Source organism: Chamaea fasciata, unplaced genomic scaffold (genome assembly GCF_029207755.1).
Source record: "Chamaea fasciata isolate MVZ Bird 193981 ecotype frontalis unplaced genomic scaffold, bChaFas1.0.hap1 SCAF_4, whole genome shotgun sequence".
NCBI classification, from domain to species: Eukaryota; Metazoa; Chordata; class Aves; order Passeriformes; family Sylviidae; genus Chamaea; species Chamaea fasciata.
The window spans coordinates 62,988,650-63,012,913 of NW_027094089.1; the positions used below are offsets into that span (position 1 = coordinate 62,988,650).

The following is a 24,264-nucleotide window of genomic DNA, read 5'->3' on the forward strand; positions in this document are numbered from 1 at the left end:
TGGAAAGAAAAAGAGAAATAGTACAGATCACATTACAGTTTAGTTTGTATTGGATTGAAATTTCTCCTATTTTAGTATTTTTGCTAGCAGCAATGATTATTTATTTTTTTAATTACATGAAAAACCATGAATTCTATCATGGAATCATACCAATATTCATAGTCACCCAATACAAGCTTTCAAAACCATGATTTCCAGGAATGCTTCTGACTTCTATCATTTGGCAGAGAATTTGACCCTTTCAAGTGCCACAAATCAGTTCCTGCAGATGAACGTCGATTTGCCTAATTAACACAAAAGTAGAAAGCTGTATTTACTATGATGCGTAAGTGGAAAAACAAGACAGATGAAAAGATAAAGTTTAAATAAAGTTTCAGAATTTTCAGTGAGCTTTTATTAGGTTCATTGTGACTTCATGTTATGCTGGACAGCAAAACCTTGATCGACTACTGCTGGAAAAGAATCAGCTCTCTCAAGGAGAGCACGTGTACACAAGTCTTCTGTCTCGTACCACAGCTGACAAACGGACGTCATTATTAAAAGACAAATAATACTGACTACATAGCAACCTGGCAAGCATTTCAGGAGGCAACTGGGATGCCCGGTCCAGCAAACTTGTGAGATGAGCAAATTTTGGTGAAATCTAACACTTAGGTGGTTCAAACAAGGGTCTGGGACTATTCTGTTTTTCAGAGATCAAAGTTCTGAACTGTGAAGAGTAGGTCTTGGGAAGACTAAGTGAAAAGAGAAAAAATTTTTGAGCTTCATGAGTAAGCAGTAACATGTACTCTAGCAAAGAGCTGGCCTATTGATTTCAGGCTTTTATGTCAAACAAGAACACAGACAATTACGTAAAACATTAACTAATAGCAAGTGAATGAAACAGTTTATATTCAGACTCAGGGTAGAAAATGATTTCCTAGTAATTTAAAATAAAAGTATTTTTACTTTTTATTAGAATACTTTACTGTTAAATATATATAGAAAATATATGCTTATATGTGTAAAATACTTCTTGTAAATGAGTTTTTAAATCATTATTAAAAACCTTGAAACTTCTGATGTATTCATGATAGCCTTAAAAGAATACTTCTCCCCTAGTAGCTTCAATCCATTGTCTCTGGCAATTTCAGATCCAACTATATATAAAGTATGCACTACAGATTCTTACAGTAAATGCAACACCATAGCACCAGTAACATGAAGAATCCTTCATGTTTCTGATTTAAGAGGAAAAAAAAGGTTAAGTATTAATCCACTTAAAAAAAGTATCCCCATCTAAATTGCAAACTGCCTGGTCAATTTTGCTTTAAAAGATTATTTTTTACATAATTCATAATCTAAATGCAAATATTGAATAGAAAGTATTAAACATGAAAGTTATTTACTATCACCTGCTTTTGGGCATATAATACATAAATTGTTTTAACTTCTTCGTGGTATTTTTAGGGACAAGTAACAGACTACTAACACCAAACATCACAAATGAAACACTTCTGAATTTATAGTCTTACCAAGTATTTCTCAGGGATTAGCTTTAGAATTTTAGATTTATAAAAGGGAATAGGTAGGCTTCTACTGCTGAATATATAGATTGCATGTAACTGTTCAGTCAACCCAAAATCACAAAGAATGACTGAAGAATTAGACAAGCAGTTGGGAAACTATGTAAAAAATAACAGAGATTAATGTATTACCTTCTAATATTCTGAAGTGACAAAGTCTGTACAAAGAACATACTTTCATTGTGCAATTACTTGTGCAATATTGCAATAGCTAAGGTAATCTTGTGCTATTTGCTCTGTAGGATTGAATTTGAGGATTTGTGAGTTTTTTCATATTTGTCAAGCAACTGGAATCAGGAATTTCTACAGATCCTATGTGTTCCAGAAATCACATAGCAGATGACTGAGTAAAAAACAGTTACAGGCTGTTTTTTCCTCCAGTTCAGCCTAAATCATTCTGCCTAGTTCCTGTATGTAATAAGTATACTCTAGTTCAGAAGCTGCAAACGAGCTGCCTGAGCACAAGGACAAGAATAAGATGCCAGAGGTAAATCCCAGCAGTTTTAAAACAATGGTAATTCTCTTAGTTTTACATTTTCACATTTCTCTAGGTCCTGAGAGCAATCTGAGTTAGACTATACATCCTCCAGAGGTCCCTTACAACATGAACTATTCTATGATCTGCAGTCACAGCACTAACGATGTTTGTATTTAAAGGTTTCTTATAGGGATCTTTCTGGGCTCATTTTTGACTCCGAAACTTTCACTAATTTTTGCACTGTCACACCCACACATTGTTATGCAGGAATTGATGTTTGTCCCAAAACCACTTCTGCACTCCCACTGGAATGCACTGAAAATAAACACTAGAAAAAAACTGCACTCAAATTAACTTTATTAGCTGAAAAATCTGTGATAATGAAATTCATATGTCAAAGAGTCCCTTATATGTAGTACAAACTGATGGATACCATTTTAGGTGTATGACATGTTTTCAAAACTAAAAATCTAGTGACAAGGAATGCAAACATGAAGCAGGAATACTGAGCAGTATGCAATGCTTTAAAAAGTCATAAAGTCTACAAAACTTTACCAAAAATTCACTAATTATACTGAGACATCCAAAACCTAGTCTTGCAAGTGTAAAGAACAGTTCAAACATTTTAGAACTATTTCAACTGCTGGTAACACTTTGTATACTTTCCTGTATTTCAGAGTCAGATCGAGTATCAGTTCCAGAGCTAACACTTAATACCTGCAGCCTACTTCTGTCTCCTCTCACACCATTACTTGGAGTTGCTGTTTCATTTGCTACAGCAGTGTATTTCTTAGAGGAATTATTTTTGCTTTTTTCACCAGAAATTCCATTGGATATTCTGCAATCATCACTTTTGATTTGTACACTGGAATCAGCAAATGAATGCAGACTGGTAGCCAACTGCCTTGCTGAGTGGCATCCTTTTGCTTGTTCATTTTGTTTGACTCTCCTCTCAGATAATACTGGAGTACTACTTCGAGGCTTATCCTCTTTATTTTGGTTAATTGTTTGAGCTTCATTTTCCTTCCACAAACCTGGCTGATACTGCTGTCCAGCAACCTGAAGTTCTCTTATTTCTCTAAGTGATGAAAACACATTATTCACAACCATCTGGGATTGAAACATGCCAGGAAGAGGATGTTGGATGTCTCCAGCTCTGTTCTGAAACAAAAGATACCAATGAAGAAACTGGAGCAACTAGAGAAAAAAAAATCAGTTTTGCAACTGCCATGTATACCAGAGTCTGCACAGCAAAATACAGTCTTTACCTAATATCAGTAAGATGCAGAGGTAATAGCAATTGCACTATCTTTATCACTTTTCAAAACAGGTTTCTGAAGATTGCTAGAGTAATAATGACAGAGTAGGTACATTACAGTTTCACAACTAGCTTGAAATTTATACTACAGAGATATGTCAGTTACAAAAAAGCACCCAAAATTTAATCCCATCTCTCATTCTGAAACACCTGCAATTCCTTATGTTTACTAGCAGTTCACAGAAATGTAGTCTCAACACTCTATATACCATAAAACCTGGCAGCTACAAGAATCCAAACTCATTACCAATACTAAGAGATAAAAACAAGAGTCTTCAAACTGCAAAACTGGAAATTCTCTACACACTGTTAAAACAATCCCCGAATTTTTAGCATTATATTTAAGGAGCTCATGTATTCTTGAGGAAATTAGAACAGTTAGAGGGGAAGACATTGGATATAAGAAACACACTGGAATGCAGAGTGATTCCCGGTATGACAATTTTATTCAACTTGGACATAGCTGTAAGGCCACCAGTATCTCAATTTTTAACAGCCTTTGAAACAGCCTGGTTGGTATTTTTCTGATGTGTTACAGGAATTTTAATATCTCCTTTGAAAATTCCACGTTTACTATTAATTCACAAATGCAATATTTGCAGATACTACAAAACTGTAGTTGCCTGAAACTCATGTGATGGCCAGAGAGAAATCTATCAGGACTGGACATATACACTGCAATTACTCACAAGATAATTTATGGTTTTCAGAAGGTACATTGTATAGCCTCTCCTGTAAGACTAAATTTCTTAAAAACATTGTATTTCATTATTAAGTGTTTCTAAAAAACCTGATCATGGTATTTTTCGATTTGAATGGATGCATACCACAATCGGAACTTCCTATTTCAGACTAGGAAACAACACAATTACCACCAAAGGCTGGTGGTAACAATACATTACAAAATACTGTGGTTTGTGCTCCAAGTGGTAAACACTTTAAAAACTTACATTAATCACTGAATTGTTATGGTCTGTATAAATGCAGCTACAGCAAAGGGTTGCAGTAATAACTTCATCAGTCAGAGGGGAATTAACAGCTGAAAAGTACATTACAGGGTATCAAGTAGAATTGTCTCTAGCATTCCTTCTAAAGACTTACTTCGCTATTCTGGGTGTGTTTCTGTCTTTCTTCTTCAAAAGACTTCTCCTTTACTACGTTCACAGGCTTACTGATAGTAGAATTTATTTGTGGATGCCCCACAATGACAAAATCTGATTGGTCTATCCCAGCTAATACAGCAAGTTGTCCAAGCCTGTAAAATAAATGTTTAATAGAAAGTCACACAAACTATTCTAACTGTTTGAAAGACTAAACATTCAAAATCAAAAGCAGAATCTGTTTAAAGCTTTGAACACAGTTTTTATTATTTTATGTGAAGCTCAAAGTATTTTAACCAAGCTGAAAACAAATTGCTGAAGGTATTTTCTTGTCTTTGCACAAATTAGCCTGCAGATTCAAAACGAGTGTTACAAGGCTGAGAACGAAGCTCTCCTAGTTAGCCCTAGAACTCAGGGCAGCATCCTGGCAATGAGATTCCATGTCAGGCAGAACAAATATTAAAACTCTTGTCATTCAAGCAGAAATTGGTGCACATCTCCAAATAGTATAATCTCTAACACAACAATGACAAGCCTCACAAATACAGTGATATTGGGTCCCCTGCCAGCTTGGAAGTTGGCCAAATCAATCACATGTGGGTTTTAAGCCTCAGTAAAAAGTGAGAAGTTGCAGTCATTAACTGATAGCACAGCATATGATACACAGAAGCTTACTGAGAACAGCCTTCTTCATGACTGGTATTCTGTAACTTTCAGAGCAGCCCCTTATTACTATGAACAGACATAGGGCCCATATGAAGAAATTTTTTTCATGTAGTGAAAATGCATTTTTCCCTTCCTGAGAAGTTTGAAACTCCTGTAGTAATGGCAACTCTATAAAGTGATTGTCACAAAATTAGAACACCGTCTCAGGGCTTTACAGTAAGTTAGAATCATTGAATCATTAAGGTTGAAAAAGACCTCTTTAGATCATCAAGTCTTGCCATTAATCTAACACTGCTAGGTTCATCACTAAACTATGTCCCCTAAGCATCATATCCAGGTGTTTTCTGGACACTTCCAGGGCAGCCTGTTCCAATGTCTCACCACACTTGTAGAGAAGAAATTTTTTCTAATATCCCATCTAAACCTCACCTGGCACAACCTGAGGCCTGAGTCCTATCACTACAGTTATATCACTACAATTTGGAAGTGGGAGACAGAGAGGGCAAATAAAATCTTCTGTGTTCTTCTCTGAATACACAGAGTACACAACAATATATGTTCATACCATTCCCTTCCTGTGGATGAGACTGTCGTGCTTGGTCATACAAGCTTTACAGGACAGGTTCAAGCTGAAATTATTTGAAAAATAGGAAGGATGAACCATCCTCTGACAAACTGCAGGTACAGTGATAATACAAACTTTAATCAACACTCTCTGAAATAACTCTAGTAGTAGTAGTAGTAGTAGTAGTAGTAGTAGTAGTAGTAGTAGAAGAACAAATAATAATAACAATAAATACAGACTTTAAATACAAAGGCTGGAGATTCATCCATCTAGACTTCCATACTTCAATTAGGGAATGGAGAGCACAAGATAACAGGACACTTTCTGAAAGCAATTCAACTGCATTTTGAGCCTTTCATACTGTGGGAACACTAAGAGATGAACATAATTCACTGAAGAACTGGAGATGTGCTTTAACAGAAGCTTTCAACTCTTTTGGAATAGGCTTCTTGAAAGCCTTTACCAAAAACAGCTGTATGAACTCAGCTGAACAGTGCTTAGATCATGTTTTTGCCACTAGGGAAAGACTAAACAATAGTTACACAGCTATTTACTTTCCTTTGCTCTCTGAAAACACAGACCTAGAAATCTGACAGGGTAGCAGGCACCATACCCCATAGTGAGGATAATTTTGGAAAGATCTCAGGAAAAACAGCAAGACTTAAAGTGACAACCTACCCAGCATCTTTAAGAAGGTCTAAAAAAGCATGAAACTTTTGAAAAGAGTTCTCAATGCTGCCTAGAACACCTTCATCTTCCAAAATCATGTTGGTTACTGACTGTGCATGAAGAACCTCGGATAGGGAGATATTTAGACTCCTTAATCTTGCATTTTCAATTTCCAGCTATGTGGGGGGAAAAAAAAAAAAAAGAAATTTCTTTCATTTTCTGTTTAAAAGACCCCAAAATATCAAACCTCACCTCTGTGTGCCTAAGCAGAAACATCATGAAGAGGAATATCTGAAATAACTGACATAACAAGATGCAGAGTTTGTTGTACCACACATTTTCAAGACACTGTTACATGAGCTCTGTGCAGGTCTGCTTATCCACAACTGCAATTCTATGCTACCACAGATGCTCCTGCAAGGCACTCAAAACCACTGGCTCAGCACTCTCTTCAGTATATACAGGATGTTACAGAGCAAGTACAGGCAGAAAAATTTAGCTTTCATATCATTTTACTTTGCATGTATTATATGACATGTTAATACCAAAGAATTTATTTCACTCGTTAAAAAACCTTAATGAAGGCCAATGTCTGTCCTCCTTATTTTCAGCCCTCTGTATTGGGGGAATGCATACTACTGTTATCTCTCCTCTGCGCCATGCATCCCAAAACTGAAAGTTTAACATGATTCAATTTTTTTTCACATCAACCATTAATCAAATCAATGATGAAACTGAAAACTGCCTGATAACTGCAGGATATACAAGGTTTTGTGTTTGAGGGAAGCATTAACTCACTCATTTAAGATTACAGCTGTGCAATCAAGTACTATCACGGGCTTTCCATCTTACATTTTTTTATGACAGGCCAAAAAAATGATAGATTGGGTAGTGCACTGTAGGTGATAAATAAGCAACAACCCCCCCCCCCCGCCCCCCCATCCCCACGCCCCAGCCCCTCCCAATTTTAGAGATTAATGCTACTTGGTTTATTCCATCTCCTGGGACAAGGCGCTAAGTCCAACCAGCCTAGCTTTGATAGAGAAAGATTTCTTGAAGGGGGTGTTTAGCCTAAAAAGCATATAAGGATCTAAACAACAGACACCCAGCAGCGGAGCTCACTGGTGCACATCACATTACAGGAAGATGGGGATAGTCACACAAGACGGCTACAATCTTTAAGAAGTGCAGAGTCCTTTGTGGGTATTTACTCCCTGTACTGTGGGCTATCACTTGTTGCTAATATTTCAAAGGTATCACCATTTTCATTACCCTCCAAATAACATCTAAGGATCAAATCCATTTGTTTACTCTACCTTACCCTCAACTATATTACAAGAAATTCTCTTTATTCATGCAGAAGAATATTTTTAGGTCAGCAACAGCAGAGGGGAAACAAACCTCACAATTTAACTGTTATAAGTTGTTCAGTTTTGTCAAAGCTGAACTGCACTTAGCAACAACTGACATGCAGAAAACCATCCAATATGGTTACTGCCTGCAGAAACAAAACTTAAAAATCAAAGGTACAGAATAAACCAAATTGAACAACATTTGCAACACACAGCTTTTCAGCACAAGTCATGGTAAGTGAGTTGGGAGATAAAGAACTATTCATATGTACATACTGCAAACAGATTCAATCACTTTCTTGAGAAAAGCAGGTATCAGGATGCCCGAGATCATAAGTGTTTCAGAAAATGAATAAAACACATTGAAAGAGTAGCCTGAGCTGGAGTTCAAGGCTCTGGAACAGAATCCATAGAACAAACATTGCTAAACACAGATTTCATCACTGCCCTTAAGACCAGTAAACGAACCACGTGACTTTGAACTGAAACTCTGGAAGCTACCCACATTAGTGGTCATTCATAATTACTCCTAATTAATTAAGTGTATTCTCTGAGCAGTGCCTCCTTTAAAAGTAAAGATCATTAACAGTTAAGTATCTTTACCTCTAATAATCGTTCCTCAGCCTTTACTCGAGCTTTCTGTTCTTCCTTTAGTTTTTCCATGCATTCTTCCAGCTCCAACTATCAAAACACAGATAATAAAATTTATCTCAAAATGTCAGACTAACATGCAATTTAAAAAACCTCAACAACTTAACAACTGGCAAATGACATTCCAAACATATCTTCTTCAAAAATACAAGACAGAGGTCAACCAATACATAACTCCAGGATGCAAAATATTAAGACAGAAAAGTAGAAATAACTGTGATTCACTAAAAAGATTTGTAAGATTGCAACAGACACAAGAAATTACAGCCCAATTCTCTTCGGCCTATGACATAACCATCAAGAATGTATGTTTTTCTCAACTTCCCCTTCACTTTTTCAAACATCATTTTTAATTAAATATATCTACATCATCAAAAGCTCAAATTGGGCTCCAATAAGAAATCCTTGGCAGCCAAATCTAGATTTTCCAACTATATTCTTTATCCAGAATTTTATTCCTTCTTACAGCTGTAAGAATACAAAATTCTGAAGTGTAAGAACTGTATTCTTTCTAATTCGTTTCACTTAGTTCTTCATAAAAAGTTTTTCACAATTTCAAGTTTAGTGTTGAATTAACAAGAATAAAAACAAACCAAAAACACCTAATAGATATATTCTAGTCTTATTAATGAGATTCCTAAACTGGTATTTTAATTATTAGTTCTAAGTAGTAAATCTCAGTTTCAGTAAGAGTAGTCAGGATTTGCAATACCACATTTTCTTGCAACCCAGCACAGCATTATCACTTTTAATTACAGCATCTGAACTGGAAAAACAAGCAAGAATGTTTGTTCGTGCACACCTTAATAATCTTCTGGTTCAAAAGGTGAATAGTGTTCAAATCATGAAGCTATTCTATTTTTCAGAGGTTAGACTATACAAATTAACAGTATACAAAACTTATTCCTTTCACTTTGTATACAGGCACATATATGTAAAAGGACACTGCTTTTTGTACACACCATATCAACCAGTACTAAAGAGAATAAATGATTCAAATAGTACTGAAATAGTTTGTTTACTAGCAAAAGCCTATTTAAGTGCATACTACTGCACTTCATATAAGCAATTAACTGAGAAGACTGGTATGCAAGAATGCACGGTAAAAATAAACCTTGTACAAATGCAAAGGTGTTGTAAGTTGCAAGGTACTTTTGCAACTGATTCCAAGATGCAGGTTCTAGAATACTCTCCATATAAAGCCCTCCTAAGTGACAACTACTCTAAGTGATGATTATGTGTCTGTCACTACTCTAGTCAAGCCCGTTCCTAAAATCCCTAGACTAGCATCAAACACTCAAATGCTGCAAGTAGAAAGCTAGTTGTATCTTTATTGTACTCCTATTTGAGCATTGAAACAGATTTAGCACTATCTAACCTGCAGGCACAGGGTGGGAGGCAAACATCTAAGGAGAACCACCCAAAAATACCACAATCTTACTGCCGTCTACCTTGGAACATGTGCAAGTAATGGGAGCTATAAAACCTGTAACAGACACAGAAGCACAGCACAGAAAGCAGAAACCATATTGTTCTGCACTGACAACTTGATATGTAACCTGGAATCCCCCAGGATCCCAGCTAGAAAGACCAGTAACAGCTATCACAGACTTCTTAGTCCTACTGCGATCAGTCTTAGAATTCTTACCTTTCCATTTATACTGCAGGTGTATACATATAATTATTCGCATTTTGAAGGTTTTGGGACGCAGACTAGGAACTCTACTTGAAAAACCATAGTTTTATAGTATTTTTGTTGTGGACAGATTTTAGATAATTTTAAAGATGAAAGCACTGACCTTTTTCTTCAAATTGCTGGTTGGTAATGTCAAAAGTCAATGGCTTAGATAGTAATCAAATGATCATGACTTTTTAAACAGAAATGTAGATGTTTTGAAGTAATGTTTAAACTTGATTTATCACACTCTAGGTGTACATAGTATTTCATGGTTATTGGCTGAATTCATAACAAAATTGAACACTGCAGTTGCATGTCCTCATAAGCAGCATCGAAGCCAGCATTTAAAGAAACTGATTTGTCACCAGGTTGGGGGTTAGGGTTGTTCCTTCTTTCTCTAAAGAATTTTTTCCCCATAAGTTACCAAGGAGACCAAGTGTTGGATACTTAAGAGTACTTAACTGAAGCAAAGAGGTAGACAAAAGTGGAAGGGGGAAATAATGCAGGTAAAAGACAGAGCTTGAGGCAGCTGCGGGCTTTGCTTTTTCCGGCGTTCAGGGAGGGAGTGAACGGCTGTTGCTGGCTAGAAGAGTTTCACTGTGGCCAAAGGGATCCAGTCCTGGGAAACCTATTATCACCGGTTTGGTCTGAATCCTGAGTTTTCTCTGCCACCCGCGGGAGCTGGGCCGACTCTGCCTTGCCTTCGGCTTCCTCAGCACTGCTCCCCTTGCTACAGTGTGACCCTGCACCCCCTGCACTGCCGGGACATCCTGCCCCTGCCTGCCGGGACACCCTGCCATCCCAGCTACCAGCCCGGAACTTTTCCACTGTTTCAGCTTGGTGCTCTGAGGATCCTGCAGGGACACCGAAACCAAACTGCCCTGGGTTTTGTGAAACAAAGCCTTCAAGATTCTTGGTACTGTTTTTCATTTGTTATTAATGCTGTAGTTGTTTGGTGGGGGGGTTTTTTTGTGTTTGTTTGCTTTATAATACATACTAGTAAAGAACTGCTATTCTTATTTCCCAAATCTTTGCCTAAGAGCCTCGGATTGTAATTTATAATTGAAAAAGAAAAAAAAAAAAAGGGGGGGGGGGGGGGGACAGTTTACACTCCGCATCCCAAAGGAAACTGCAGTTGTTTTTTTTTATTACCTGGCAGATACCTGTCTTCCCAAACCAAGACAGATTTTGGCGCCCAATGTAGGGCTTGAGGGCACTGAGAAAAGAAAAGGGAAGGGAAACAGCGGTTCTTAACTAACCTAGTACTTTCTTTCGTGTGCGTTGGATATAAAAACCTCATTAGGCTGCATCATGTGGTCTAACTTACCCTGGTTTGGGTGGCATGTGGTTGTGGCTGTATTCCTTCCATTTGCAGGCCCTTATCTAAACACGGGCCCTAGAACTAAGGCTACTGTGACTGTCATCCAGTTTATTTTATGGCTTAATAAGGTGAAGAACTCATGGATTTTTAATTTCCTCTGGAAGGCAGGCACATGGATTCAGGGCTATCGTACACTAACTGTGTGTTTTTGGAGTTACTTTAACAATGGTACCTACTGTGAGGAAATGACACCGGGGGAAGTTTCTTTTTCCCAACCCTTTACCTATCTCTTTGGGTCTGCCCCACCAGTTTTTGAAGGGTTTAAATCCTCCCTGAATGCTAATGATATCATACAATGGCTGGTGCTGCTAATAGGCGTATTCTATTTAGCATTCAGAGATAAAGGAAGATTGACTTGGATAACCACCCTGATACCTACCCCACAGAATAGGGATAATACCCCAGAGCCTGACTCTGCCCCACAGCCTGCCTCAGAAAGGACCCACCCGGATTGGGTTAAGGTTCTGGTAAAAGAGATGGGCCAGATTCTGAGGGAGTACATTTCCCCAGCTCATAAAAAACCCTCCCCCTGCCCCGAGAAGGCAGAGACTGATGGTGCAGCAGTGGAACCCACAGACGTTACAACTGTCCAGGTTCCAGCTGAACCACAAGAGCAGCCACAGCCAGCAGCAGTCGCCCCTGTGAAAACAAGCAAGTCTAAAGTGAAATCGTCAAATCCTGGTATTAAGAATAAGAAAGGAGGGTCCTCACAATCCACAGAAGAGCCACAGGTTGAGATCATCACTGAGTCCCCGTCGTTTGAAAATCTACGTAATCTGCCAAAAGATATTGTACGACAAAGATGTGAGGCTTATACAGCCTGGCTACTTCGAGTCTGGGACCTTATCGGTACAGGCGTACAACTGGATAGTGCTGAAGCAAGGAATTTGGGACCCTTGACCCAGGACTCAGGTATAAATCAGGTATTTGTAAGAGAGCAAAGGCCCCTTTCCCTTTGGGAACGACTTCTAATGAGTGTGAGAGAGAGATTTGTCCACAGAGACAGAATGCAAGAGCACAACAATAGAATGCGATGGAAGACCCTTGAGGAAGGAATCCAACAGTTGAGAGAAGTGGCAGTATTGGAAGTACTTTTTGGGAGGACCAGACAGCATGATAATGACCCCAACAAGGTTAGATGCACAGGGCACATGTTGTGGAATCTGGCAACTCATGGACCATCTCAATACGCCACATTCATCGCAACAATTAATGCCGAGGATAACCGAGAGACAGTGGGTTCTGTTGCCAACAAGCTCAGAAATTATGAAAGTATGATCAGTGGCCCAATGCAGGCTCATGTCTCTGCGGTCGTGAAGGAACTCAAAGAGGAGATGAGGGAGATGAGAAAGGAGAGAGGATCATCCAGATTCTGCTGAAAGCTGGGTTTGCCATCCAGAAGAGCAAAGTCAAGGGACCTGCCAGAGAGATCCAGTTCCTGGGAGCAAAGTGGCAAGATGGACGGCAGCAGATCCCCACTGAGGTCATTGATAAGATCACAGCAATGTCTCCACCGACCAGCAAAAAGGACACACAAGCTTTCCTAGGAGCCATAGGTTTTTGGAGGATGCACATTCCTGAGTACAGTCAGATTGTGAGCCCTCTCTACCTGGTTACCCGCAAGAAAAACAATTTCCACTGGGGCCCTGAACAGCAACAAGCCTTTGCCCAGATCAAGCAGGAGATTTGCTCATGCAGTAGCCCTTGGCCCAGTCAAGACGGGACCAGATGTGAAGAATGTGCTTTCCTCTGCAGTCAGGAACAACGGTTTGTCCTGGAGCCTTTGGCAGAAGGTGCCTGGGGAGAACCAAGGCTGACCACTGGGATTCTGGAGTCGAAGTTACAGAAGATCTGAAGTCAACTACGCTCCCACAGAGAAGGAGATCTTGGCCGCCTATGAAGGAGTTCAAGCCGCCTCAGAAGTGATTGGCAAAGAAGCACAACTCCTCTTGGCACCCCGACTACCAGTGCTGGGGTGGATGTTTAAAGGAAAGGCTCCCTCCACCCACCATGCCACTAATGCCACATGGAGCAAATGGACTGCCCTCATCACACAGCGTGCCCGTACTGGAAACCTAAATCGCCCTGGGATTTTGGAGATAATTACAAACTGGCCGGAAGGAGAAAACTTTGGTCTCACGGACAAAGAAGAGCAGGAACAAGTGACACGGGCTGAAGAAGCTCCTCCGTACAACCAACTGCCAGCAGAAGAAACACACTACGCTCTTTTCACTGACGGTTCCTGTCGCATCGTGAGAATGAACCGTAAGTGGAAAGCAGCCGTATGGAGCCCCACACGACAGGTTGCAGAAGCCACTGAAAGAGAAGGAAGATCAAGTCAACTTGCTAAACTCAAAGCTGTTCAATTAGCCCTTGACATTGCTGAAAGAAAAAAGTGGCCAAAGCTCTACCTCTACACTGATTCATGGATGGTAGCCAATGCTCTGTGGGGCTGGCTGCAAAGGTGGAAAAAGGCCAACTGGCAGCACAGAAGAAAACCAATCTGGGCTGCTGATGAATGGAAGGACGTTGCCACTCATGTAGAGAAGCTGCCTGTGAAAGTCTGCTATGTAGGTGCCCATGTTCCCAAGAGTGGGGCTAATGAAGAACACCAAAACAACAAGCAGGTAGATCAAGCTGCCAAGATAGAAGTGTCAAAGATAGACTTAGATTGGCAACACAAGGGAGAGCTGTTCCTAGCTCGATAAGCCCATGATGCCTCGGGTCATCAGGGCAAAGATGCCACCTAGAAGTGGGCCCGAGACCGAGGGGTGGATTTAACCATAGACAATATTTCTCAGGTTATCCATGACTGTGAGACATGTGCTGCAATCAAGCAAGCCAAGCGGGTGAAGCCCTTATGGTATGGTGGGCAGTGGTCCAAATATAAATACGGGGAAGCCTGGCAGATTGACTACATCACCCTCCCCCAAACCCGCCAGGGCAAGCGCTATGTGCTAACCACAGTGGAAGCCACCACTGGATGGTTAGAGACCTACCCTGTGCGTCATGCTACTGCCCGGAAAACCATCCTGGGCCTGAAAAAACAAGTCCTATGGAGACATGGCACCCCTGAGAGAATCGAGTCGGACAATGGGACTCATTTCAAGAATAGTCTTATAAGCACCTGGGCTAGAGAACATGGCATTGAGTGGGTGTACCATATTCCTTAACATGCACCAGCGGCTGAGAAAGTTGAACGGTGCAATGGCCTGCTTAAAACTACCTTGAAGGCACTAGGTGGGAGAATCTTCAAAAACTGAGATCTTAATTTAGCAAAGGCCACCTGGTTGGTGAACACTCGAGGTTCCACCAACCTAGCAGGTCCTACCCAATCTGAGCCCTTGCAAACGACAGAGGGAGATAAGGTTCCGGTGGTACACGAGAGGTATGCTGAGAAAAACTGTTTGGATTAATCCTGCCTCCAGCAAAGACAATCCCATCCGTGGGGTTGTCTTCACTCAGAAACCAGGTTGCACCTGGTGGGTGATGCAAAAAGATAGAGAAACCCGATGCATACCTCAAAGAAACCTTGTTTTAAAGTGAACTACCCATGACAATGTGGCTGTATCCATATTTGCATGTATGTATATATTTTACAGTTAAAAATCAATGTAATATGTTAGTATGGGAAAAAAATTCGGGGTGGATAATGTTGGGGGTTAGGTTTGTTCCTTCTTTCTCTAAAGAATTTTTTCCCCATAAGTTACCAAGGAGACCAAGTGTTGGATACTTAAGAGTACTTAACCGAAGCAAAGAGGTAGACAAAAGTGGAAGGGGGAAATAATGCAGGTAAAAGACAGAGCTTGAGGCAGCTGCGGGCTTTGCCTTTTCCGGCATTCAGGGAGAGAGAGAACAGCTGTTGCTGGCTAGAAGAGTTTCACTGTGGCCAAAGGGATCCAGTCCTGGGAAACCTATTATCACCGGTTTGGCCTGAATCCTGAGTTTTCCCTGCCACCCGCGGGAGCTGGGCCAACTCTGCCTTGCCTTCGGCTTCCTCAGCACTGCTCCTCTTGCTACAATGTGACCCTGCACCCCCTGCGCTGCCGAGACATCCTGCCCCTGCCCTCCGAGACACCCTGCCATCCCAGCTACCAGCCCGGGACTTTTCCACTGTTTCAGCTTGGTGCTCTGAGGATCCTGCAGAGACACCGAAACCAAACTGCCCTGGGTTTTGTGAAACAAAGCCCTCAAAGTTCTTGGTACTGTTTTTCGTTTGTTAATATTGCTGCAGTTGTTTGGTGGGGGTTTTTTTTTGTGTTTGTTTGCTTTGTAATACATACTAGTAAAGAACTGCTATTCCTATTTCCCAAATCTTTGCCAAAGAACCTCTGATTGTAATTTATAATTGAAAAAGAAAAAAAAAAAAAGGGGGGGGGGGGGGCGTTTTACACTCTCCATCCCAAAGGAAACTGCAGTTGGTTTTTTTTATTACCTGGCAGATACCTGTCTTCCCAAACTAAGACACACCATTATGCTACAGGTATATGTACACTTTAATCTTTGGTTTGCTTTTAAGAAATTCACTAGTTGACACAATGCCCTAGTCTCTTTGTGAAAAAAAAATTATTAAAATATATCAGAGATATATGTACATCCAAGCTACAAGACTAAGCCTTCAAGTATTACAGCCCAGAAAGACAGCACTGATAGACTTTAAGATGAAACTGAATACCAAAATACAGGTAGCCCTCAGAATTACCATAAGCAGAATGTCTGTTCAACACTAGACAGAGGTATAAAACTGAAGTTTAAAAAATTACATTATATTTTAAAACATATAGTAACTAATCAGCCAGGTTCTTCTACTTCACTGCATCATACTTAAAAAAAACAAAACAAAACAAAACAAAACAAACCCAAAAAAACCAAAAACAATCCAACACAGTTACAGTGCAATCTCTACTTCTCTGTAATTCACAAAGTAGTGAGATGTAGAAGGAGTTGCCCTGTTAACTGGATTAAGGGTGAAGTTCACCATTTAAATCCCTAGTTAAAATTTAAAAGTATGGAAGTTACCTCAACTACACAGTTCATCAAAACCAACTGTGACATTTGATTCCCTCTAGTGGAAGGAAAGAATATTTATGAGTTCTTATTTTTCATTTAAGCAGAAATTACGCTTTCATTAGTCAAGGCTTATTTTTTTATGAAAACACAACTAAGTACTACTTGTTTCACTAAGTACTATGCTAAAAGACCCTTTTTGAGCAGAAAGATGTAGAGAAGTTCTTCAAGACTTGTATACTTAAGTGAAAGTCTGGTCATTCAATCACATCAAGAGATGCTTGGGGAGCTTTTTTTGTCAAAGCAGAAGTTAAAGGAACTCCCACCTCTTACTATTTATTCCCAGTCTGCATTCCCATCATTGTTCTAACACAACCTGTTGTCCCATTTACTGAAAGGCCTGCTACCACCAAATACACTGGACTACTTTTCAGTTGGATGAGTTCCTCAAAGCACCTCCCCTCGCAAGCTGCTGTGCAGTAAAAGCTATTTAATGACAGTCTTATAATGAGAAAAACATGAAAAAGGGCAAAAGAGAAAAAGACTGAAGCAAGAAATGAAAAGGCACTTAAATGACGGAGGGGAAATAGACAATTCAGTGGTGCAAATTTGATAGTTTGATTCTGCCATAATGTCAAACCTACTTTGTGTCAAGGTTACAGAAACAATGGCTGAGGCACAGAATCAGGTGCAGATTGCTTAAATGGTGCTATCTGATAAGCAATCGTGCCCTAAGAAAGTATTTTGGTTTTCAAATCCAGAAAGTCAGGAAAATCTGGACCTTCACAAGCACAGAAAAATCAAAATTTTGGGGTAGGTTGCCAAAATTTGTGGGTTTCTGTCCAAGAAGTTCAAATTAATCACAAATTGTCTCTTCCTTGTACCTGTCCTACATGTAGTAGTACAGCCAACACTGTACTGACATAATAGGCCAGAACAACAACCCTTCCCGAAAGCACAAAACACTGCCTGCCTCTGATGTGTGTCCTGAATATAATATTCCTCTCTCTCCAAACACCAAGAACAAATGCATCAAAAGCTTTCTACAAGGACAGCAGTTCCTACATAAAGGTTTTTGGAGCAATTTTCATATGACATGGAATTCTATGATTTCAGACACAGTGCTCTTGGTAAGAGTGTTGAAGACACCACACAGTGCAACGTCAATACATCGCACACTAAGAGTAAAAGCTGCTATAAAACTTTAAGTTCCAACAACATGTGAAAACCTTGAAATTTTCCTGAACAAAATTTGCAAAGAGAAAAAGGTCTAACGAAAAAATTATACATCAGCTGAAAAGCCTGGTAGTTATTATGCAGCATTTGTACAGTACTTTTGCTTTCCACAACTCTATCCTACTCTAAACATTCCCACTACTGTTAAGCCTACAGCAAGTTAAAACTTAACTTCACTCCTCTTACACAAAAACAGGTATACAGTCCAATATTTACATATATGAACAGCAAATTCAGCCAGTGTGGTGCTCTGACAACAACCAGCAAACACAAACTGACTGTAGCTCTTATTTACAGACACAATCATTGGTTTCTCCAAACAGAATTCAAATCTTAACACTTCTAAAACAACTAAGTTATTCTGCCTGAGGGTTATTTTGCACTTTATAATAGTGCTAGATGACCTCAGCAGCATTACTGAGCCACTGACATATATCTTTTTTCCACCCCTTTCTTTTATAAGAACATTCCCAGTCAAGACATTTGCAGAAACAGTCTGCTTCACTAGTGCCAAGTTTTTTAAGTATCAAAGACGTAGAAGGAATAATAAAAAGCAAATGAAAAAAGTTTACTAGGCTCAATTATAAAATGGAACTCAAACACTTTCAGCTACTTTTATAATTATTTTTACACAACAGTCTTTACTATATTTTAGCTCTTAGAAATAATATTAATTACTTTTATAAAGGAAATACTTGAAAGAAAATACTATAGACAGTAACACTGATCAAAAGACCTGTGCACTATGATTCAAGACTGGAACAGAGAAATTATGCATACTGTAGTTGTATTAAGGTATTCTGAAATCCTGCTCCGAAACTGGTTATTTGTTTAATTACAATTTTCTGAATAAAACATGGTTTAATTGATACAATTTGCCTTTATGGAGTCTAAGGCACTGAACATTGCTTCTTACCTCTAACTGTTGATATTGAGCTATATCAGTCTTATCTACTGATTTTGCCAAGTCAGGCTGCTGGATAACATCCTCTAGATCTTCTGTGTCTTCAGTTTCAGATGTAGAAGCACTTTCTAGTGTCACTTTCACAGGAATACCTGTCTAGTTACACCAGAAAAGAAAAACATGCCCACTCATAGCATTACGATGTGTAGCAAAAATCAAAGATTAAATCACATCAAAAGCTTAATTTAAATACAGTTATTTCCCAGAGTCTCTTACAATGTGTATATATTGCCCAGCCATACATCTTTCAAATAAATTTGCATAAAACAATATTTAAAAAACAATCCCATGTGTGCCTACGTTGAGTATTTGTAGTGAAGACTTAGCAGCAGAGTCAGGCCCTGCAAGGCACAGCCAAGGCCACCCTATGCAGGACATAGCCAGTCCCAGCTGACCCACTGCAAGGCAAAAAAATGCCCAACAGGCAAAAGAGGTGGGAACAAAAAGAGTGAGAAAAAGCAGAGGGAACATCAGGCTGGGAGCAGGAAGCGATGTTCCATGGTAGCGCCAATATACCCTCATTCAAGCCAGGAAAGACCTGTATCAGAGCGGAGGGATGGGTCAAAGGAGCTGCTGCCACAGGCATCCTTGCCCATATATTCCCAAAGGACTGCAGTCCATGGGAAGCCTACACCAGAGCGGAGGATAACTGGAGGCTTCTGCAGCCATCAGATCCTTCTGTGATGGAAACAAGATGCAAAGGAGAAGGAATGAAGACAGGGTCCTCCTTCTCCTCCTGGTAGGTTTACTAGAGCAGCTCACTGACAGGTCCAAAAGCAACTATACACCAAATCCAAGACAGAAAAGATGGTGCAGAAAGCCTTCAGTGAAAAATGCTGTTAGTTATTCTTATTGTCTATGGATGGATAGTGCCTATACTCGAACTCAGCTTGCTCCTAAGACTAGGAAACCAAAAGATACAGAGATAGAATTCGAAGTAAGCTGAGTATCAAAGAAGCTTCAACCAAATGCTGATGTAAACTACTTTTTTTCACTTCCATAAGCAAGAATCTTTAAAAGTATGTACCAATCTTGGCTTTCAGACAACGAGATTCTGTTGAGAACACTTTCCCCTTTTTTCAGACATCTACCCACTAAAAACAAAACCACTATGTGAGAGAAACAGTACCTGAATCTCCACTGGCAATTCTCCAGCACAATCCACTGCCCCACCTCTGAAGTTAGGAAAAAGAAAACAAACAAAATCAAACTTCTGAGGAAACTAAGTTTAAAATGTTCCAAACACAAGATTCTTGGACAGATGAAGCAGTAAGAGTAAGCATCACACACTGCACTATACCTCTTCAAGCCTCATTATATTCTCATTTTGATTAGTACCCCCTACTTAATCATGATTTAGCGCAACACTACTGGATGCTAATGTTAGCATCCTCAATAGGCATCTTATTAATTATCCTGAACTAAAGTCAACAGGAGAATTTGGTGTTCAGCATTTTGAAAAACAAGCTTAATAACCACCACTGCAATAGTGCATTAAGTAATTTTCTTGTTTAAATAGCTAAATAGTCTCCATTTTGAGAAGCCAAGATTTAGGGCATAGATTAAAAAAAAACCAAAACCAAACAAACACTGTTTCAAACGACAGCTTCTGTGACTAAGTTTTTTTCAGCTTTATTTTAATTTACAGGTGCTCACAATAATTATGCTGGTATTGGGTGAGGTGAAGTAGAAAAAAGAGGCAGGAAAATACCTAAGCACCTTGAACTGGATCTCAACCCAACCATACTACAAGTTTAGAACACTAACTTGCCTCTTTAGCTATGATACATGTGATAAATCATTATTAACAAAACAACATGTAGACAAGGTAAGTTTGGTTGTAGTGGGGTTTCCTGATGCATATGAATATTCCTATGACTATCATGTGGTTTTGTGTATTTTAAATAATACAGAAGAATTTATGCAAAATCCTCAAAATTTATATAAACAGAAAAAACTATGCTGACATTCTGTGTGTACCTTTCAAATCGTATTTTAGAAAGCTTACATTGCCCTCTACAGTATTTTTCATCCAAGTGTTATTGTTTAGTATTTTCCCTTGTACCACGAAAACCTCACCTGCATCTCTTGGCACGTTCTGCAGTCCGCCAAGGAAGGAAGCCTTTTGTGCCTGCTGGTAGTGGTTTTGGTGAGTAACTTTCTCTCACGGTGAATTTTTTTTCCCCAGGACTTAGAGATTTTTTAGATGATAATCCTGGATTGAAGAGCAAAATCAAAAGAAAAAAGAATTCATTACACATTATTCACATACAAATTCACCACTTACCATTCATAAAATTTCCTAATAATAAGGACTGTAGGAAATTCAGTATAATTTCCCTTAAGTGATTATAAACTGATATAGTTAACTGCTGTTAGGCTGATGCAAGACAAGCTGGTTTTCAAAAAAGGAGGTAAACCTTTGCAGCAGAAGAGGTTTATTCACATTGCTAATTTCAGATACCTAATTCCACTGTCTCACATCAAAATTCAGACTGTCCACACAGACAATAAAGACATTTACGTGCTTCAAATTGCCCTCTAGTAGCTTTAGAGTGAAGAATATTATTTTGTTCATGGGTAAAATAGTTAAAAATAGCTAGTACTCTTGCAGATCTCTTTTACAGGACACCAGCAATCTCTTCCCTTCACTAGTAAGAAAAATCAGAGTTCACTGGTCTGGTCTTTTGTTTTTGTTTATATCATACAGCATCAAAGTAGACTCAGCAAAGAATCCTAATATGGATGATCACTCTACCTCACATTCTCTCTAATCCAGAAAATGGTACGTCTAGAAAACTAATCACCTAATATTCTATACAGTTAAACTAGTGAGAACTAAGGTTATCGTTTCTCTGAGATAATAACTGATTTTGTAATGGTATAGAAATACATAACTTAGTCAACAGGATTTAAAATCTCAATTCATTCAGAACATAATAAACAGCATAGTTTTCACCTTGATCCCCTCCTTCTCTTAAAAAAAACCCCAAAACGCATAAAAACCCCACACACAACGAACAACCCAAAACAGAAAAAAAAGCCAAACAAACACAAAACTCTCCGCAATCACATTTGCTAGGCATTTTTTCTCCCACCACCCCTGATCACCACAGTTTATTTGTCCAAAGACTTCTTTTGACTTATGCTTACCTCTCTGCTTCCAGATAACTAGAGCAAAGATGAGAGACAGTGAAATTTTTAGTAGCTTATTGAAAAAGATTTAGTATTGCAACTGTCAGTACTTAATTATAAATAGTCAAGATTCCTATGTTATTTTAAACATACTGTTCGTAATAGGTTTACATGAAGTTTTAAAAAAAATATCTTAGAACATTTTGTACATCAGTTAATTATTGTTTGTTCTGGCAGAGAACAGCCTGCTACAGAAAGGTTACAACAGCAGGAAAACTAGACAACTTACTTCTACCAGGCTTTGCAGAAGTGGAAGCTTGTGGAGACACAGAATAAATACATGCAATGCTTCCACACATTTTGAAGTCAGCATATCCTACCATTTTTTCAGCCATACATCTAGCAGCACTAAAAACAAAAGCAACCTTCCTACAAATACCAATGATGATAGAAGATGCATTATATAATTAGGAAGAAAATTATTTTTTTTCTTTTTGAGAGACAAGTGTTCTGTAAAACATTAACATCTAGACACATCATACATTTTCTATTTTAAGCTCTTAAGCATTAAGATACAATTTTCTAGACAAAATTTACTATAGCCAGAAAAAAACAAAGAATTACCTATACGAATAGTAGCTTTTCCTTTCCGACCACTTCCTAGGACAATGGTTCTTTTCTTTGGCTTAGTTTTCAAAGCATCTTTGGAAGACGGAGACATAAGCCACTTAAACTAGAATTTGGTGGGGTTTTTTTAAAGAGAAACAAATCAGTTTAGTAACTGACAGTTATTTAAGTGCTTATTTAAAATTAGAGGTAGCTGTCATATATAGAGAACCCTGCTACTTACAGAAAACTTTAAAAGCTATCAAATCAAGAAAAAACAGAAGTCTCACAAAGTCCAAATTCAAACACAGATGATAGTCTACATAACCAGAAAGTGTTCCCAAAACACCACTACAATATCCCATCCAACAGTATTCTTCCTCTTGTGCAAAACAGTTCTCCTTCTATCGCAAAAAAAACCCAGTATCAACACTATAAAGAGTCAACCCTGGTTTCTGCACTACATTCTCAGAAAACTGGCTTGACAGGAATGACTGGCTCAGGCCAAAGCTCTCCGGAGTAATAAAAACATCCCTAATGTGATTTTGTACTACTGATAAAGTCATTATTTTAAAAAACATGAAGTTTATTTTTACTGCCTGTAATAAAACTTCATCCTTACAAAGTAGAATCTCTGTACTAAAATTAAGAGACAGTGATGACCAAAGGCCACAGCTATACTTAAAACTTCACTTCCTTACAGCAACAGCTCTATTCCTAAAGGCTCCCCCTGCCCACATAAAAAGTTTACTTACTCCTGGTAGATATTCTAAAATTACCCTGCACTTACTTTTCAGTGTGCATCACTAATACAGGGTCTAGTGCTGAAGCAGTCACTGAAGAAAATACAGATGACACTAACACAAAGCTTGTCTCACACAGACCTAAATCCCCCATAAGAGTACCAGGAACAGTATGCCAGAGCTATTCCCATCTAAAGCATCAGAATGATTAAAATGCCATTACTGTACTCTTACTAACCAAGTTTAATCCAAACTTTAAACTGTCAAGAAACACCCTTTCTTTTCACTTTGGACTCAATTAATCCTTTTATAAACTTTACTGTGTCTCTAGCTGGATCTAGTATCTGTGCAAGCAAATTGCTAATTTTGAACTACAACACACCCAGAAAGAGTAAAATTAGATTGCACGCTTCTAAGAGCAAAGTCATTTTAATTTTGTTTTACTAGACACCTAAAAGGGCAGGTTTACTAGGTTAAACCTAAAGTTCATCTAGCCCATAGCCTGTCTCAGCTGGGTGCCTACTGCTGCTGTTGTACAACATCTAAGCATCTACGAAGACAGCAAAATACAAAAACAATGTTTTGAAAGCATCCTGTTTTGTAGACACCTTCAACGGATTTTCCCTTAAGCTATTCAGTTTCTCAGAAACCACACAAATTATCACCACCTATTACACTTGGTCACATCTATGATTACAGTTCATTATACTGCTACACAGCGCTGCTAAAATATATAGCTTTTGTTTTAGCAAAGACATCAATTAGCAGTAGATAATTCTTCAAATCTAAACAAACAGCCCAGAAGGGAATCAACTACATGCTACTGAAAAACAACCAACCACTTTTTACACAAAGCAGGATGGAATTAAAGACAGCTGTAACTGGCAGAAGCAAAGCTACTTAGCAAGCCGGTGGTCAGTATTTCTTCATCCATGTTGTTAATGAAGTATGAAGAATTACTAGCACTGCCAATAAAACTTAAGACACCACAGTAACTGGTTGAATATAAAACTAATGTCTTGAGTCAAGTGATCTTTTAGCATATGGGAGATTTCCCAGAGTTGCTTCTTTCCATGGTTTGACTTTCCAATTACCTTTAGCATTTCCAGGCAGATGTTATTTTCATGTGATCCCTGTGACATTTTGCAAG

The 24,264-nt window shown here is 38.8% G+C and overlaps 1 protein-coding gene across 4 annotated transcripts in view; it reads right to left on the bottom strand.

The window, feature by feature from the left end:
* Positions 1 to 12: 12 nt before the first annotated feature.
* CEP78 (centrosomal protein 78) overlaps positions 13 to 24,264 on the bottom strand; it is a 33,054-nt gene continuing 8,802 nt past the window's right edge. For 2 of the 4 annotated variants that reach the window (XM_066181786.1, XM_066181784.1), the window contains exons 9-16: positions 22,390 to 22,498; positions 20,710 to 20,845; positions 19,760 to 19,805; positions 18,583 to 18,726; positions 8,317 to 8,394; positions 6,371 to 6,537; positions 4,463 to 4,616; positions 2,384 to 3,204 (exon numbers count right to left, since the gene is read on the bottom strand). In XM_066181786.1, the coding sequence (XP_066037883.1) occupies positions 2,680 to 3,204; positions 4,463 to 4,616; positions 6,371 to 6,537; positions 8,317 to 8,394; positions 18,583 to 18,726; positions 19,760 to 19,805; positions 20,710 to 20,845; positions 22,390 to 22,498 (1,359 nt within the window). In that variant the 3' untranslated portion in view covers positions 2,384 to 2,679. Of the gene's footprint in view, positions 285 to 2,383; positions 3,205 to 4,462; positions 4,617 to 6,370; positions 6,538 to 8,316; positions 8,395 to 18,582; positions 18,727 to 19,759; positions 19,806 to 20,709; positions 20,846 to 21,783; positions 21,802 to 22,389; positions 22,499 to 24,264 lie in introns of those variants that run through there. The other 2 variants (XM_066181785.1, XM_066181783.1) reach the window with 2 other exon arrangements.